This window comes from Solanum tuberosum, unplaced genomic scaffold (assembly GCF_000226075.1).
Source record: "Solanum tuberosum cultivar DM 1-3 516 R44 unplaced genomic scaffold, SolTub_3.0 scf00121, whole genome shotgun sequence".
Taxonomy (NCBI): Eukaryota; Viridiplantae; Streptophyta; class Magnoliopsida; order Solanales; family Solanaceae; genus Solanum; species Solanum tuberosum.
The window spans coordinates 1207368-1228107 of NW_006239046.1; the positions used below are offsets into that span (position 1 = coordinate 1207368).

The window sequence follows — 20740 nt, forward strand, 5'->3', positions numbered from 1 at the left end:
TCTACCACCTGATCATTCAATAAGATATCATTTATCTCCTATCATATATTTTAGGATTCCTAAATCTTTAAATAAGATTTTCTCTAACCATATATTTTTAAGTTTCTTAATTTAGACTGTTATGAAAATATTGAACAATAATTTGATAAATGACAATTTATGGTAGAATATTTTAAAATGAAGTGCAAATTTAAATAATTGGTTTGGTTCAAAAAAAATTTGATTATATTTTGCTTAAAATGAAAACCAAACCAAATCAAACAAAACAAAAGGAACAACTTATCTATGATCGAATATTTTAATGAAGTGCAAATTTAAACAATTGGTTTGGTTAAAAAAAAAATCGATTATATTTTGCTTAAAACCAAAACCAAAAGCAAAAGAAAACCAAGCAAAACAAAAAGAACAATTTAGTTGGATTTTCATTGATTCTCTGCCCACCATGTTTACAAAATAAGTAAATAACACTGAAGAGACAGACAGAAGAAGTGTAAGAATATTAAGTGACCACTCAATTCTCATGTATATGAATCCTCAGCCTCAAACAACCTGCACTCTACTGTACATACCAAATACAATGTGATTACTAACAACAGCCCTCAAGGTACATATACAAGTCCAACTTTTGAGTAATGACACAGTTCAAGCTTTAGCTTTAGAGGGAGTTGCTATCAAATGATGTAAAGTTGACGCCTGGATAACAGTGCTAGGACTAGTATCTCTACTCCGTGTTGGCACAGATTGCCTAACACTTATGTTTTTGTCAACCCCACTTCTTACAGCATGTATCCAAGACCGTGGAAGGCTTCTCACCAGCCGTGTTGAAGCTACCAGCAGAATCACACCAACAATGATGCACATCCTGTACACAAACATCTCAACATCAACAGCATTTCTTTTGGTACAGCAAAAGATCTCCAATTCCCTTATAAATGTAGGAATCCCAGGAAGACGACCAAGGCATTTAAATAACAGCCATATAAACCATGAATACAAAAGACGGAACACTCTAATTTAACATGGTGAACTGATGTGCACTTATTTCCAAAGAAGGAAAAAAAAAAAATCATCTGTGTACTTTAGTTCAAAACATCTTTTAATGCACTAATAATATGATGGCACTTATGGACATTCCGAACAATAGAACAATATCAAGTTTCTAAAGAAACAACTTACAAACAAACTTTCTGTGATTAAAAGTTACAGATGACCCGCATTGATTCTTTCAAATGCAAACGTTTTTCTCATTAAAATTTTAAAAGAATTTAAAGGTAATATTAGGTTCACATATCCCACCAGGACACTAAAAGATACATGTTTTCAACATTTCTCTTAAAACTATCTTCTTAATAAACATGTAAGGTGAAAACAAGTCATTCCATTTTTCTTTTTTGATAACATTGGTGTTGAGGCCAACTAGTGCACTTAAAATAATTCCACAACGTAAATGCTAACTCCCACTGACAAAGGCAATGGCGTAGCAAGGAATTTCATCAAGGACGTTCAAACTTTTGAAAGATGTCAATTAAAGTTTTTGATGCACGTGCACCAAAAGTTGTAAATCAAACAGCACAATATTTAACTAAACCATAATAAGAATTGTAACAGAAACACAATTTTATAAAATCAAGACTAACATAAAGAAGTCAACAAAAGAAATCCTATTAGTAAAAGACAAAGTATATTCGTTTCTCTTGATGAGGTTTCATCTCTTAAAATATTTTTATAATACTCATTAAAAATAACACGAAATAATTTTCTTTCTACACAAGGCACTGCCCCATCTTAAACTTCATCATCCATTCGATTCTGCAGGTTTACTGTTAAATTTTCTTTTGTAGAGTTTGACTTTTAAATTTTCAGAATTGTTTAATAAACAATTTTCAATTAAAAACTACTTCTAACATTGCATGTTTACTTTTTACACAATTTTTAGAGGTATTTTGTAAGAATAATTGAAAAATGTAGTTAATATATATTGAATAACTTTATATTTTGTCCCCCAAGGCCTTAGCTCGAGTGGCAAAAGGTGGAGGAAATCTAGCTTAGGTCGCAGGTTCAAGCCCCACACTACGCAAAGCGAAGCCTGGTATTTAAATGGAGAAGGGTAGAGGGGGGGACCCATTATCCACCAAGTTTAGAAGGTTCTGATTGGTCCAAAGGACGGGTCACAGACGGATTTCTTGGTTATAAAAAAAAAAAAAAACTTTATATTTTGAATGGTAAAAATTGAATTTTATGGAGTAATAGTTATTACCACCAGTTACTAGTGCATCAGAAGTAATAATCTTGTGAATTCATTGACTGTTATAGCTGATTGATTAATTAGAACTGATTTTTTGAAGTCTTTTGCATGAGATAATGAGAAGAAAATGCTAGATGATAATCACTATCAGTTTGGACAAAAATCTCTAAAATGATATGATTATTGGAAAAGAATTTGCACAGTTATTTTCAACCTGGTCCTTATTTAATTAAAATTTGTATTGATTAGATTAAAAATAAAAGGGAGCTACAGTGCAGAGTGAAAAACTATCATCCATTGGAAGATTGAATATTTTTCAATTCGATCCATGTATGTAATAAAATAGAGTACCTTATTTCTTTTTATCTTTTCCAGCAATTGTAACTTTTATGTTTGTAAACTGAAAATTTTGTGATTAGCTATTTGAAAACATAATTATGTGATTTGGTGAAAAGAAATTCATAATCATATAAACATTTATGAAATTACCCTTTACAAGAATAAACATCCTTTAAAACAACTTTTCAGTTATTCCCGCAGCACATTACACTAAGGGGCCGTTTGGTTACCTGCAGTTCCAAACTTGGAACCAAAAATGCATTTACTTCCTTTTTTGAGTTTGTTGTGTAACTGAAAGTATGCAACCTATTTTCAACGGGTGTGATACAGTGAATGTATTTTTTTTTCTTTAAAATTCAATGAACTATAATGTGAATTATTTTAAGTGATTTATATATTAAAAGAGTTGAAATATCGAGAGAATTTTATATCTAAAATTTAGGACTGCTTAGAGGTGATTTTGAGTTGGTTGGGGTTGAATAGTTAGGGACCGTTTGGTTACTGGATAAGGGCAAAGTTAATACATGAATAAATTTTGTACCATGTTTGGTTTGTAAATAGAATCAAAATTATTCATGTATAAATTTTATACAATGTTTGGTTGGTGTGTCTCCAATGTTGTATAAAAGTTATACATGTATTGATTTTATGTGGTGTTTGGTTGTATTTTTGTAATGCCACATAGCTAATACTTACATAACTTATGAAGAAATCTATGTATAATTTTATGTAGGGTAGAAGGTGGAATAAGTTATGAGGGTATTAGTTATACATGGATTAAAATAATAAAATTACATGTTTACCCTTAATTTGTTTTCTTACTTATTTGTTTGTAAATAATAATGTCTATTAATTTACAAAAAATTACGGAGTTATATCTTTTCTTTTTTTTAAAAAGGACTTAATCTATTTCTACAACTTGTAGTTACGTTAGTATTTCCCCCCCCCCCCCGCCCCCCACACACACACAACCACCCAAAAAAAAACCAGAACGACCCCTGGGGTGTTTTTGAGTTTCGTCGTTTTTACACCCCACCCTACCCCCGAGGGACTGTTGCATTTTATTTATTTTGGATACTGCTTGTTTATAAGCATGGATTTTATAATTTCCGATTTTTTTTAAAAAGTATATTAATTTGCAATAAATTAAATAATCAATAAGTTATAATTTATGTAATATAATTTCTACATAACTAAATTCTACATAAATAATATCTACGAAACTAATATTTGTATAATTAATACCTACATAACTAATACCTGCATAACTAAACCCTGCATAACTAATACTTGCATAACTAAACCCTGCATAACTAATAAATACATAACTAAACCCTGCATAACTAATACCTGCATAATTAAATCCTCCATAACTAATACCTGCATAACTAAACCCTGCATAACTAATACCTGCATAACTCTAACCAGTAACCAAACGGCCCCTAAGTACCATTGAACCAACTACCAAGCATTAAATGAAGAAGATAAATGCATGCATGAATATAAGAAGAAAAGGGTGCGAAAAACAAAATTCAAAACGAAAAAAAAAACTAATCTAAAAAACCACCATAGTTAGAGTTAATATAATTTCTCCATTGCGGATTGTCGTTTGAAGAATAAATTAACGCTTATACTATATATATACATTATCCTTTAATGCATAATTTTGAACGTAGAAGGTAAAAGAGTGAAAGAAGTAGACATGAGGAGGGTAAGTAGGTGAAGTGTAATAGAAGTGAGACAATGCACTACATTTTTCAAAAAGAAAGGTCTCCCTCACATGCCAAGTCATACGTGTCCCTCACCCACCATAAAAATTTTCGCATCTATGAGTTATGTCAAGGGTTGCTCCGACTCGGGTGAGGGTGTCCGACACGGGTGCGGTTCCGCATGTCGGATCCTTCATGATCTAAGATTCGGGGATATGGATCTAGATACAGACACGGGTCCGGGGACTCGGCAAAAATACAAACTAAAAATCTATAAATATACATAAATATGAGACATTGTGGAAAACTTATAATGTACCGTCGAAGGGACCTGGTCTAATTTTGATTAAATAATACCTAATTTAAATCGAATTTTTTTTTTCATTTAAATAATACTCTAATTTTGATTTTATTTTTGATAAGAAGACTCCAAGGGAACTAGTCTCACTCATGTTATGGACCATTATCCATGTCCAAATATTCAGCCAAATTTAGCCCAACGTTCAAAACCAAATCTAACCCAAAACCATGACCGACTCGGCCCACACCCTATTTCTCCAAACCCCCACGTTCCGCTCTTCTCCATTCACGCATAGAACGAAGTTGCCAGAGAAACAAAAAGATGAACCCTAGTTCAGTTCCAAAACGGCGCCGCAACTATTCTCTCTCACAAATTCATACACCAATGTGTGCTTAGCACGAGAGCTTTGGTACCACACGAAGATTCTAGAAACTCCTCGATGGTATATTACTCTAATTTATCAAGAAAAAACTTTCGAAGTACACCAAGGACTAGTATAAATCACCATATAGCAGAAAAATTGAAGGTATTTGTTCGATTGTCAAAAAATTAAAGGTATTTGTTTCCGATCTATTCAAATATTTACTTTGAGATATCAAAATTTCAATTTCCTTCTCTAAATTGTTGGTCAACACACGCAATCTCGGTTGACCAGATCCGACACAGATCTCACACCCTTACCCGTGTCAGTGTCGCGTCGACACGGGTGCGGCACCGATTTTGGCAAGTCCAAGTAACTTAGGTCAAGGTAATTCAAAATGTGATATCCCACCATTTCAATTTGTTTGTCTTAGTTTGACTCGACACGGAATTTAAAAAAATAAAGAAGACTTCGAATTATGTGATCTTAAATTAAAGATCTACGTAATGTAACAAAATACCCTTTGAATTTTGTGGTCTTAAATATGTCATGTAGGATGTTTCGTGTAAGGAGTTACTAAATATAGTAACATTCTTTTTTAAATAGACTAATGAAATTTAAGACAAACAAATTGAAACGGAGGAAGTACTAGATACTTGCATAGGTGATATTTGACCTATACACTTGCATAAGGTGACATTTGACCTATATATACACGATATAATTTTTCTAGTAAGGGTGTTCGCTTAACCACCCTTGGGATAATGTAGCTATGCCACTAGGCACATCCAACAAGGCTTGAACAAATGGAGAAAGGTGATTTTGCTTGCACTCAAATTTGAATCCTAGACCTCACGATTCTCAACCTACTTTGTCAACCACTAGGCCACATCCTTTAAATGCAACAAGACATTCAACTGGAGGGACTAGTATGTGTCATCATAAAGATAAGATCAGTAAAGTTTTGAAACCCACTTTGTCATCCAAGTAGAGAGGGGAAAAAAGGCTCTCATAAAGATGCATAAGGAAGCTCAGCAAGAACTAATGAATCTTCCTATATATCCCGAGTAAGTAATTCAGTTTTGAAAAACCATTTTTTCATGGGATCAGGAGACAAAAGACAGAGAGGGCCTTGCCTCTATTGTAACAAAGAAGCTTGACGAGCAAAATAGATGGTAATAAGTCCAAAGGTAAATGGTAAAAAGGCAAAGAAAATGAACATGTCATGCATACCATCCAAGCAAGAGCCAGAGACGAGATGTTGGTGCTGAAGGCAAGCGTTCACCCAAAGCAAACATACCAGCAAAGACACCAGTTACGATAGATGCAACAGCCGCACATGTGGATACTACAATTGCCCTTCCATGCTTCAAGCCACGTGTCTGTTTGGAAGAATAGAAGTACTTGGTGAAAACCATTCATAACATAGACAGGATGATAGTTCTCTCTTTGAAGGGAAAAAGAATTTTAAGTTAGATTATAGTGGTTTCATGGCCTCATCTATGTTTGCTAGTTAACATGATGTCAACCAAAATCAGACAAGGGAAGAACGTATTTGATCATGATTATGCTATGTTTGGAGTCACAATATCATAATGTTGATATACACCGGTAAGTGGTTATAGCAGATATAAACAATGTTGATTACAAGGAGTACCTGACATACAAAACCAGAAGCACTACAACAAATGCTTATTGAAATACAAATTGGTACCAACAACTTGGAAAATCCCTGCTCCAAGAATAAAAATCCCATCTTTGATATCACAGATGAAATCCTGTAATAACCATATTATAGAGTCATTATCTGTATTATGACGGGAGGGTATCTACATCTAAATAAACCACCAACACATTGAGATTGAAAATAAACAACCAACACATGACATAGGAACTTTATGACCTTTGCAAGCATTTACTATATCAAGACCAAATGAAATTTACTCGATGCAATCAAACATACATGTTCATTAATATGATTGCAGTAGTTGTTATTAACCCAGCTATAAGAAAAATAATCAAGCAACAAAAAGAACTGTTGACAGTTGTTAATTCTGCATTATGAGATTTTAAATAATAAATAATATCTAGGCGTTTCAAGAGAATGTAAAGAACAGAATGATAGATCCAGATGGTATACAATAGTATTAAATCCGTTGGTTGAAGTGGAGAAGTGCTATCGAGGTGTTATGTGGTAGAAAGATGCCTACCAAAAGGAAAGTTTTACAGAACTATAAGACTGACAATGTTATATGGAAGCGAAAGTTGGGCTACTAAAAGTCCAAGATGAGTGTTGCAAATGCTAAGATGATCGCTGTCATACCAAATTACATAACATTAAAAATGGCCACATTCGCCAATGCCTACCAAAAGGTAAGTTTTACAGAACTATAAGACTGACAATGTTATATGGAAGCCAAAGTTGGGCTACTAAAAGTCCAAGATGAGTGTTGCAGATGCTAAGATGATGCGTTGTCATACCAAATTACATAATATTAAAAATGGCCACATTCGCCAAAAAGTGTAAGTAGCATGCATTGAGGATAAGATGCAAGTAGGTTGCTTGAGATGGTTTTGGATATGTCTTGGGTTAACATTCAGATGCACCAGCCTGTATGTGTGAAACTTGTTAGAGTGGGTAAAAGTCTCACATTGGTTGGGGAATGGACTGGTGGTCTCCTTATATGGACTTGGACAATTCTCCCCTCATGAGCTAGCTTTTGAGTTGAATTAGGCCTAATGTCATATCTTTACATGGTATGAGAGTCAGGTCCATCCCTGTTAGGGCTCCCGGTCCACGCTCCTGTTGGGCCTAGGCTTGAAGGGGGTGTTAGAGTGGGTAAAAGTCCCACATTGGTTGGGAAATGGACTGGTGGTCTCCTTATATGGACTTGAGCAATGCTCCCCTCATGAGCTAGTTTTTGGGGTTGAGTTAGGCCTAGGTGCCTTATCTTTACAAAACTGTTGTAATTGAAGGTGTTAAAAAGGGACCGGGTAGACCTAAAATCACATGGAATGAATTTGTCTCGAAGGATCTATAAATCTTTGGTATCAATGCAGACTTAGCTAAACATACGATACAATGGAAGAAAAAAAAGATATATGCAATATATACTAGTTGAGGATAAGTTTTAGACTTATTAGGGAACTTCTACTATTAATATTGTTATATTATTTAACTTAATTTTTTTACTTTTATTTTAATTTAATATGATGATATGAAATGAGCTTAAAGAAGTAGGGAACCGTATAGCCAATCCCAACTTGTTTAGGACTAAGGCATAGTTGTTGTAAATATTATCTAATACAAGCCTACTCGTTCTGATTATTGGACTTTACAGTGATATAAGGGGTCTGGTACTATTCCACTCTCACTTAGCATGCATCAATACAAAGTTTCATCTATAGATGCGACTGTCATTAGAGGGTAATTTAGTGTATGAGGTTTGTGCATTTTAGGCTCTGCTGCATCTTAGGTCAATGTACAAGAAATAAGCTGCTCCTGTTATCATAACAAGCAAAAGATAAGTCTAAGAGAAGAAGTATACCCAAACAAAATTCCAGATTCCAGTCCATAAATAATTTCCTCGATAACTTCATATTGCATCTGCATTGGGGGAAAATTTGCATATGGCATCAGGCATGTTCAAGAGCATCATATGTAAGAACTCAGTGGAAAACTCATACCAGCTCTTGTTCTCTTCGCTGGCGTCTATAAATTCGAAGCCATCCATTAAGGAGTACCTATATCCATTGAACAGTATTAGATCTCGGAATTCAAAAGGTACAAAAACATTTAAATACCCCTTCAGTCCTAATGGCTCAAAATTATATGTGGATATTTCATAAAAAGAACAGTACAAGTACAAATCAATCCAAAAGTATTGCACACAACTCAAGAAGTAAGAACCTTGCAGTACAGTGAATATTTACTTAAATGAAGAAAGTTATTACGCAGTGCAGTGGCCAGTGGCCAGTGGCCAGTGGGCAAATCTAGTTAAATGTTCTCTTCTAAAGGTATTAGATAAATGAGCCTGTAACAGTTGGTCAGCAACAGTGGTCCCCAACAAGAGCACTAACAGACAGCACCAAGCAGTCCCTTCACCAAATACATGCTCATGTAGGACAAGTTATCCAGGAAACTGACAGCAAAATATGTTTTGTATTGTATACAAATGTCGGTAACCTGTGTCCCTAAAATAGGCATATGCTGGAAAAACTATCAGAATGTTTAAGAGGACACGACTGGTCCTAAATTTGTTAGGACAATCTATATCAGTCGCATAAAACTCTAGAGAGCATGACTTCTTGGATCAACTTTACCAATGTCTAGGACGTTTGTAAAGAAAAAGGACCGTCACTAAACTTGCACAAACTAAAGTTATGTTTGGGATTGAGTTCTGCAGAGAGTTACATAAGGACTTGGATGACTTTCTGACATTCTTCAGGTTTCAAGTAAACGATTATGAGATCTAAGCGACCACTTCTGGTTGAAGGGTAAAAAACAGTACATGAAAAAGAAAGATAAGAAAGAAGAAGGGAAGATGGAAATTAAGAAAAAAGCAAGCAGATGCCGATTATAGATGTCGAAATACACCTTAACCTGATTAGCCACCAAAGTTATTAGTGATGAGATGTTACTCTCTTCATAAATATAGGGCTACAATAAAAATCTAGGACTCGAAGTGTTCTCCCTGTCCCATTTATTAGACCCTTTTTTAGGTGCCTACTTACTATAAGTGTTCTTGGTTAAGGAAAACACATGCGTTGAAAGGACTGATTCTATAAGTAGGACAGACGTCTTTTCATAAATTAACAATATAGGAACCGATATACAAAAGGAACTCAGCACCTAATCACTCCAAACATAAATGATATAGCACCAGGGAAAACCTTCTGAAGCAACTAACTTAAAGTGTGCTTGTATTGCGCATAGAATAAGATACCTACAAACAAGATTGCAACAGCACATGCCAGCCATGGTAGGTGAAAAATTGAGATAGCAGAAGCCTGCTGCTCCTCCCCTCCAGCACCAACAGCTGAACAGATAAAAGAGAAGTGGTAAGTTAAAGTTTGTCAGATATTCACATCCCAATGAAATATGTCAGGAAATAGGGTATAAGGTTCCATAAGAAAAGAGAAGTGGTAAGTTACAGAACAATTGATTCCATAGGCTACTAATTTCTTTTGGCAGTCAGGAAACTGATCTTGTACAATCACTATAGAGAAAAAATATACAAATAGTTCCTGAAGTAGCTGTAGAAGTATTTTGGTTCTCTCTCTCTCTCTCTATATATATATATATATACATATATATATATATACATATATATATATATATATATATATAACATCCTTTAAGTTTATATAAGTGGACAAGTTTGATCCTTGGCTAAACAAAACCCTTGAAAACTAACAAACAAGAATTTTATCTAATGGCTGGAAACAACAGTAATAGAAAGAAGGAAAAGGGCACACTTACTTCCCTAAATCTCTATTCAGATGTGAAAATAAAAATGCTCTAACTCTTGGCTTTTGGCACCAAAACCATTCATTCAAATTCAAAGTGAAGAATTTTGAGAAGAAAGTCCTCTCGTATTCAGTATATCCGTACGAACGATGAGCTAGAGTATTACAATAAGTCCTATCTCTAATTTAGGAAAGACAGTCGATACTAATTACAATTAACAAAAATAAAACAGATGAAGAACTCTCATAATTAAGCTAACAGATAAAATCCCCTATAATCAAGCTAATCAAATAACCTAAAATTCCTTCCCAGAGCCTTAATTAGATGGAATTACTACCATATGTGATATGGAATGTTTGTCAGAATCGGAACCATAACAATCATATTAATGCTAGCCAAACCTTGCCTTTAACTACTGTGCTGAATGCTGCAAAATATAAGCTTTAACGGCAAAAGAGGCTAAAAAGAATGCTAAGTTTGCTGTCCAAGTATCCTGGCATAAACCAGTCCCAGGCTGGTATAAGCTAAATGTGGATGCTAAGCTTCAATCAGTCAAAGATGCTTATTCGTAATGGAGGACTTATTTACAATAGCAGTGAAACTGGGATTATTGGATTCCAAAGGGTGGGAATGAATATTCACCCCCTACAAGCTGAATTGCTGGCACTAAAAGAAGGTTTGGTGATGGCAAAAATATATAACCTCACACCATTTGAAAATTGAAACTGATTCCAATTTCCACAGAGGTAATTAAATATATTGACCAAAACAACACTGCCTATGCTGATACTATCCATGAACGCAGATTGTTAATGCTGCAGTTAATGATCCCAGGGATCAGGCATAACTTTCGACAAGGAAATGAAGTAGCCCATGAGCTTGCAAAGGAAGATCTCACCCAGTCCACTATAAATAAAGTTAGGTATTATGCGCGACCTCCATATTTTGCTGAAGAAAAACTAGAAGTTGACCGCAGAGGAGGAAACCATTTTGTTTAATATGTTAATGTAAATACTAGTATCCAAGCCAACTATGACAATCTTAATGTCCTAAGAGACATCTACAGAATGATTATATAGGGTTTTAGTACTGTTGAACGACAAACTGTAATATTTTGCATGATTAAGTATTAAGGGAAAAGGGTCTGATATACCCCTCAACTTTGTCATTTAGAGCTGATATACCCCTCGTTATGAAAGTGGCTCATATATACCCCTACTTATATACAAATGGTTCACATATACCCTTTTCCTCTAACGGAAATGAGAAAAATTAATTTTAGTTTAATTTTTTATTATTTTTTTAAAAAATAAATATAATCCCATATGAGTATATTTAATCCTCCTCAAACATATTATTTTTGACTTTTTTTTGTTTCAATCACTAATTTAGATTTATTATTTTGATGGTCAAATTTATTAATGTTTCACTTGTAAAGCTTATTATAGATGACCTAAATTTTTTCTACAAATACAAAAATTAAATTACAATATAGACAAAAAAATGTTTAAATTTTTTCTGTACACTAAGGAATGAAAGAAAAAAATAAAATAAGAATAAGAAACTCAAATAATTATAATCAAAGAAGTCAAAAAATAATTTATGTATGAAAAAAATTAAACTATACCTTGAACTTTGCTAGAAGAATCATATATAGCCCTCAATAATTTTTAAGAAAATTAAAAATAATGTAAATTTAAAACTAATTTTTTACTGTTATAAATTTTAAAAATAATTTATATAAATTTAAAACTAATTTTTTCACTTCCGTTAAATGAAGGGCATATGTGAGCTCATTTTGTAACGGTAGGAGTATATGTGAGCCGTTTGTATAACGGTAAGGGTATATATGAGCCACTTTGATAACAGTGCATATCAGCTCCAAATGGCAAAGTTGAAGGGTATATCAGGCCCTTTTCCCAAGTATTAATAAAGATATCCTTATTACTCAAAAATAAAAAGTGCATCAAATAATCAACACAAACAATTATATCTCTGTTCATGAAAAGAAGTAGTGGAAGAGAATCAATTCCATGTTATGGTGAGAAAATCTATATTTGCTTTGTACTAGACAAGGCTGAAACACAATTCTTCTTTTATTTTGCTTGCTTTTATTTTTTTAATTCTATTTTCACCAAAGAAAAAATGAAGCTTCTACGATCATATTTGTGTTTATTTTTGTTTTTTCAACGAAGATATATGGGGCAAAGTGGGAGTGGCATTCATGGTGGACGAGATGCGGGAAGCGAGGTTGAGATAGTTTGGGATGTGAAGAGGAGGAGCATAACCAGTGAGGAGGTGTGAGAGGTTGGCAGCTAAGTTGCTCAGACTCGGGTGCAAGTATCCGAGACAGATGGGTATCCGAGAGTCGGATTCGGTAAAATTTAAATTTTAAGATTCGGGGGTGCGAATCCGAGTGTGGATACGGGTGCAGGGATTCGGCTAAAATTATTCAATATTATAAAATATAGCTATAATGATAATAATAATAATAATAATAATAATATTAAATATTTTGTAAAACGCTATACTTAAAAGCATATCAATTATAGATATACAAATTTAAAAGTATAAATTAATTACTTGTTACTAATTAATTTTAAAAAAAATTATAATTCCTTTTATTTATTATAAAAAATAAATAATCATTTATATATATATATAAATAGTCTAACTTAAATTAACCCTCAGGGGTTGGCCTGCTGGCAATTGACTTGAGCCTTGGGGTTTGCTCCCTTTCAAGGTCTCAAGTTCGAAACCCACTGGGTGCAAACAATTTCTGAGGGCCATCGGACTGGGTAAAACCTGAATTAACCGTGGTGCACTTGCGGGAAACTCCTTGCCGAGGGCCTGTGCACCCCCGGGTTAAATTAGATAGTAGTACAATTCATTAAAGTTCTGTGTGCTGCCCTTTCTTCTCCCAAGAACGACCTTTCTTCTCCCAAGAAACCCTAGCCTACTTTTTTCCTTTCCAAGAAAAAAAGCTTTCTCTCTTCTTTTTCAAGAAAAAAACTTTGAATTATTTGTTCTTTCCCATGGAGCCCTTCGCCTCCTCTCTGTTCTTGTACAAGAAAAAAGATCTGCCTGCTCTCTCTCTATTCTTGTAAGCTTTGCCTCTTCATTATTCTTTTCCATGGAGTAGCCAGACCTTGTGACAACTTCGTCGTCGTCAACTTTCGCCGGCCATGAAATTGATCTCTTCTTCCCCATTTTTTTTCTCGGCTTTGGTCAAAGTATCCGGATCGGATTGACCGAATCCGACACGCACCCCGCACCCGCGCCCGCACCAGTGTTGCGTCGAGACGGGTTCAGTTGCAAAAATGAAGAGTCCGCGCAACATAGGTTGGCAGTATTCGGTCTAAGGAGAGGGAGAGGGAGACTATGGAGGGGAGAGGTGATTAGACAGGAAATGGCACATCTTCAGCTCACCAAGGACATGACCCTATATAGAAGAGCATGGAGGCCGAGGATTAGGGTAGGCAGTTAGTAGGTAGTCGAGATTCCTCTCGTCCTAGTGGTAGAACATGGTTCTTGTTTGGAGAACCTTCCAGCTTCCTTACCAGTATTTTATTATTATAATAGCATTAATCATTCTTCAAATTTACTACTTTTGTTGTTTTGTTTACTTTAGTTATCTTTACTATTTCCGCTCTCCATACTTCTATTTCTTCAATGTTTATTTATGAAGACTTTAATTTCTTTAATGTTTTCATTAAAGCTTTTTTCATCCTCCCTTTTTTCAAACATGTTCTGTAAAACGATTTGTTTGAGCCAAGGATATATCGGAAACAACCTCTTTACCCCACTGGTTAGGCCTGCGTACACCTCACCCTCCTCAGACCCCACTTGTGACCACACTGCGAATGATGTTGTTGCTTACTTTTTAATTATTTTAGTATGCTCTTTATTACATTTAAGTCCTCTATAGAAAATATAAGGGATTTGAAACAATTTTTTCTTCCATCAAACTTGAATTCTTTGATTATCTTATCCATCCAGAGACTAGCTGATCATTAAATCCCTCGAGCCCTAACCACCAAATTTCAAATATAAAAGAAGCTCTATTGTTCCCAGTTTCCACAACTAAAAAAAGTAGTGGGTTGTGATCTGAAATTCACCCTAGGCAATATCCTTTGTTATGTGCTCCTAGAAGTTTCCTCATTCAACTGAAAATAAGAATCTGTCAAGCCTAGCTGCACTGTAGTGATTGAGCTCTCACAACCAGGTAAATCTTCCCCTATACAGTGGTGGATTGAATAGCTCCATGTCTTCTATCCAGTCTGAGAACTCAGTCATTGAATTAGTGATACATTTCCTTCTTTCATACAGAAACCTGTTAGTGTTGAAATCACCACAGAATATCCATGGACCCTCACATAAACCCCTGAATGATGAAATCTTCTCCCAGATTAATTTCCTTGCCGTTCTGGTGTATGGTGCATACACTTCTGTTAGAGACCACTTAAAAGATTGTTACACTGATTCAAAACTATAGGCAATTCAATAACAGCCTATTGCAATCAGTTCCTCTTCCACATTCTACTGTCCCATAGCATTAGAATTCTACTACTGCTACCTTCAGCTTCAAGATATCCACATCTCATCATCTACATGCCCATAGTTGCCATAATATCCACGTCCTTTTCTAATTTTGTTTCCCGACAACAATACAGGTCTGCTCTCCATTTCTCAATTAGACTCTTAACGAGATTCCTTTTAGAAATCATGTTAAGTCCCTTGACATTCCATGATATTAATTTGACCTTCATTGATAAGTTGACAGTGGATTTTTCCCCCTTCTTCTTACTACTTCCACCTCTTCATTACTTTCCACTAGTTGCTCCTGACTTTTCTTTCTTTCTTCTAGCTTCATATAGAGAGCCAGAGCTCTTTCCACATCCCACAAAAGCAGTATTATATTGATAACTCTATTCCTGGAAACAGGAGTAAACCTGAGTCTATATAGCCACTGATTCAACTAAGAAGATGATATAAACACGTTAGCCAAAGCATTATAAGGAGTTGAAAGAGTAACAAACTGATGATCTTTTTACAACCAACAAGACGTGAAGACCTTCCAGAACAATAATACACATCAATTTTGGACCAAGCAAAATTTTTCATACCGTATTTCGGAAAAACTCTCGGCCCAAGTAACGCACATCAAAGCAGATTTAAAAGGACAGATTGCTTATATGCCAAATATCAAGAGAAGCAAAGACCGAGTAATAGTAATCCTCCAACAAAACAACACTCCAACTCCAACCAGGATAACCTGACGAACCAGATATTCTAAACCTGGTGTGAGGCCGCACAATCGTCTTGTCAACTACTTCCTCCGATGGAACAATGACTAGTTCAAGTAGTTACTCTAAATAGATGAATTCCCCCCTATAAGCATAAGGCCATCTATCCAGTAACACCATGCTTAGCAATACAGAGGAAAATGAACTGTTTCTTTGTCTTCCATAGCTTGTTAGTTCTTTTAACAAAATGCAAAGAATTAAGGAACTTACATTACCTATGGTGCCAATGCCCGCCAAGGTAATTCCTATCCAATCAATAGCATTCATGATCTCCTTTAGATAAAAATGGGAAAAGACTGAAAGTATAGCTAGTCCACAGCCAGAAACTGGTTGAATAACCGATACCTGGAGTATATCATTGAAATGGTGAGTGTGAAGGATTCGTCTAGCTATCAATACAAGAAAGAAACATTATGTGTGGAGTTTTCTCTATAATTGATCTACTTTCAAACTATCAAGTTCAATTCCCAAATATGCATAAAAGAGAGCTTGCTGGAAATGCACTTACTGGAGCTAGAGATAGTGCTCGCAACATCAAGACTGCTCCAAACAAATCCATAAGTAAACCAAAAATCCATGCCTTGTTGAAAGCATAAGCTTTAATCACCTGTAGACAGAGATCATGAAGCTTTCCAAGTGACGTGTTTCATAGAAGAAATGTGACGAGTTCATAAAATTAAAGGTAAGCAGGATAGCTTCATGGAGGCCAACATGATTTAACAAAGAACATAAGGGCAAGAAAGAGATGATGTCTGCATAATACTAGAGATAGCCAACAACAGGAACATTTACAGCTATTACATATACAATAATCGGCATTCACACTCGATAATGATAATGTTTTTCAGCTTTACAAAAAAATCTGACCATTGGCAAACAGTCCAAATTGAATAGCACTGTTGCCAAACGGACAGAATTGCAAAATTAGCCCCTTTTTCCTTTTATTTTTTTATTTAAAAACTAACCCCTCCCCTAATTACACATTTACCTTTAGAAAATCTATAAACAGCCGCCAACCCATGCCCCACCCCCTCTTTCTTCATTTCTTTCTTCCCACGCAGCTCTCTTACTCTCCAACATCCATCTCAATTCTCTCATTTCTCTCTTAAAGTGCTATCAACAATAAGCTCTCTTAATTTGTAATTTTATTTTTACTTACGGTTTATTTGATAAATCAAAAGTAGAAATGAGCAAGTGCATTTATCATTGTATATTTAATTTTTATTTATTTTTCTATTTTGTTAGGTTTAGTAACTAGTTTTCTTACACTAAATTTCTGATGTCCCATTCATGATCACTAATTAATTTATTAATAAAGTTTCCTTAACAACATTTTGCTAACTATATCTATTTATTTTTTTGCTAACTAATTTATTCATATCTTATTTTTTTCAGTGATTTGAAATTTAGAGACTTTTCCTTGATCAACTTATGTCAGGAAGTTCCTCAGTTTCAATTCCCATCATCAATTACCCAAGTAGTGGCTAGTTTACTCAAATTAATTTTTTATCTTTCAAAACAGTGAAAGGAAAGCAGTCAGAGTATTTTGGGTGGGTTGTCATTAGAGAAGCATGTTTAACCCTGTGAAGAGAGATGTTAACTAATAAATGTCATCTCTGTGAAGAGGATATGGAATCAATCAATCACCTTTTTATTCATTGCAAAAGTGCCTAAGAAATTTTGGGAGCTCTTCCTAAATCTGTGTTACCTTCTGACTACAAACTAGGCAAAAGCTTTAGCAACTTAAAAAGACTACTGAAAAACTTGTTACACACATATGTTTATACCAGCAATATGAAATACCAGTTAGTTAAAAATAATTCAAATTGAAAGAGCAAAATCTTTTTCATATTAAAAGAAAGCTAGATAATTAACTTCATTGCTTGTTAATGTGTTCTACATATCCTATACAAAGCACTTTATATAAGTACACATAAAATCCATGTGGCAAATCCACTTTCTGTAAGGGATAAGCAATCTCTCAAATCAGAATTACATGATAAATGGTGGTCACACAAATGATATTCCAGCATCACAACACCAACAACTATACTTCAATCCTAAATAAGTCGAGTTTTAATAGACAAATCTCTAACCCCTCACCAGAAAGAAAAAAAAGGATTCCCCACCAGAAAGAAACAAAGGACTCCCTGCAAAACCCAACTAATATAAGTGCACTAACAGATTCACATTACAACCCAAGAAACAGAAACATCACCAGACATTTGAAACACATATCCATACACAATATAGGATAACGTAACCAAAAGAAAATGTACATTCATGAAAATCAATTTTGTTAAAAAAAAATAAAATTGAATGGAATGACCAAAATAGAGAATTGAAAGGGGCAAGTATACCATATACCTTGAGCTTGAAAGATAAAGGAGGCAGAATGAGGGTCCCTTTCTTCTGCAGAACTTTGCCGATATTGTTACCGGCGGTGGCGGCGACGGTCAGGAAAATCGATTCCCACATCTCAGCCCCACGATTTCCCTCTCCTGCTTGCTCTTTTTGTTTCGAGTTTTGTCAATACCCAATAGATCTCACTTCCTCTTGATTTGGTAGCTTCAGATTTAAGACAATAAGGCTGTATTGGAACATAGCTCCTACCCTTTCTCATTTTTATTTATTTATTAAAAAAAAAAAGGTCAAATCTCCTTTAACAATGCCAAATCTATCTATATACATAGGAGAAGAAAAAAATGCCACATGTCAGCGTCACAATTTTTCAGAATTTTAAATAATAAATAATTAAATATTATATAACTATTTAAAATATTTAAATACAGACTTTTAAATAAAAATAGACACATGTCATTAACTTATCCAAATAGTGACAAATGTCAGCATTTTAAAAACAGATTTAATTAGTAAAAAAACTGATTTTAAAAAAATATGCGGCAGTTACAAATTAGTTAAAAAAAATTTAAATAATAAAGAAGCCAATGAAAATAAAAATAAAAACTACACATTAATATGACTCCACTACATACTATTTTTTCATTCAAAATCAAAATATTTAGAGTAAATGTATTCAAATGAAAAATGAAAAATGAAAAATACAATAAACTTAAATATAACATAAATGTAAAGTATATACTTATTAATAAAAATATTTCAAGATAATATGCATTATTTAAAATAGAAAGAAAAAAACCTGTCAATTAGAAAAAAGAAGATAAAACTTACGTCCTTAAAAAGGGCCAAAATAGCACATGTAACTAAAGTTTATGTTATTTTGGACTCTTATTTTTATCATAATTAAAATATCTATCTTTATTGATTGACATCTATTTAATTATTTTTAAAAATAATAAAAAAGCCAATGAAAATAAAAATAAAAACTACACATTAATATGACTCAATTACATACTACTTTCTCATTCAAAATCAAAATATTTAGAGTAAATGTATTCAAATGAAAAATACAATAAACTTAAATATAACATAAATGTAAAGTATATACTTATTAATAAAAATATTTCAAGATAATATGCATTATTTAAAATAGAAAAAAAAAACTGCCAATTAAAAAAAAGGATAAAACTTACGTCCTTAAAAAAAAGTTAAAATCAGCCATGATCAGCTACCTAAATTTAAAATTTAAAATTTAAATTTCAAAAAAAAACTAACCTTATCCTTAAAAATCATCTAAACCTTATAAGGCACGTCTTTAAAAAAAATACTACTCCTAACTTCATCATTTCTATCTTCTAAAAATTAACTATTCAAAATACGATTTCAAACATGTTTTAAGAAAAAATAACATCCAAACAAAAATATGATTGCACTCACTAAGATTGTAAAAGAAGAATTACTATCTGAATTGTTTGTGCTGCAATTATTTTTTACGATTGAAGGGATCACCTCTCCAATGCAAGGAGGAAGAAAAAGAAACTGATGATAGAGAAATAGAGAACTTCTGAAGAATTTCATGTCAGTGAATCATGTACATCATCTTTTAATATTTTAAGTGCATGAATTACTAATATGATAATTGTATTGTTCATATGCTATTTTTTTTAAATAATCTAGCCATTTTCTATTCATCTTTAAAACAAATATTGAAATGATCCCTTTTATATGATTTATTAGTTATTTTGGTATTTAAATTTAGGTTGAAGTTCCTAACTTATGTTGTTTTTGTATTAATATTTTTGATGATTGCAATAACTATTTCGTTTTGTAAGTATAAAACAAATATGAATAGTGAAGAAGATGGTGAAAAACTTGAGAAGATCCAGAAATGGAGATGTCGACATACCTTAGGTAATTATTTTCATTAAATTTTTATTGTAACTTTAATTATTTTTTTGGAAAAAAATCTTATGGTGTGTAACTTTATCATTTTTCATTCTTGATTATTTGGACAAGTACTATGATAGTGGTCAAAAGGCCAAAGTGTGAAGCAACAAAATCGACATGAAATTTGTTATTGAAGTCAATATTCTAATACAAGAATATGGTAAGTTTATGTAGTTACCATTCTAATATATATATTTGTGCACGTCTAATTTAATATTATTTTCTCATCATGGACAACATTCTTCCATTCAAAATTTACTTATAAATAAAATAATGTTATAATTATATCCCCTTTAAAACGGATCATTAAGTAGCAATATAGTTAGAATTGCACTTTGCATCAAATTTATACGGAGAGTAAATTCTATATTTAAAAAATTTGAAACTAACAAACATATAAAAAGATAACTACCTACACGTCACAAACATTTTTTTTTTTTAAATCACACAAATTAAAATTTGACTTTTTCTCAAAATTGCTAAAATATTTTGTTAAAATGTTCTGATATAATATATTATAAATCCTAATTGTTTATTGCAACATACAATTTAAAAATATATTAGCCAAATTTGACAAATAATAATAATTATAATAAGTAGTGAAAAATGTAATCAAGAAAAGGAAATATTTTTAAAAATTATTCAGATCTAATCTCCTATCTATTTAATCATTTTCAAAATGATTAAGAAGCAAATGAAAA

General features: G+C 33.2%; 1 protein-coding gene across 1 annotated transcript; it reads right to left on the reverse strand.

Moving 5' to 3' along the window:
• Nucleotides 1–395: 395 nt before the first annotated feature.
• LOC102583308 (probable magnesium transporter NIPA9) lies at nt 396–18348 on the reverse strand. The gene is made up of 9 exons (XM_006350294.2): nt 18099–18348; nt 16240–16338; nt 15947–16076; nt 9906–9994; nt 8643–8699; nt 8504–8562; nt 6613–6733; nt 6189–6337; nt 396–862 (listed from the first exon to the last, which is right to left on the reverse strand). The coding sequence occupies exons 1-9, from the start codon at nt 18207–18209 to the stop codon at nt 643–645; spliced, it is 1035 nt and encodes a 344-aa protein (XP_006350356.1). The 5' UTR covers nt 18210–18348; the 3' UTR covers nt 396–642.
• Nucleotides 18349–20740: the final 2392 nt, after the last annotated feature.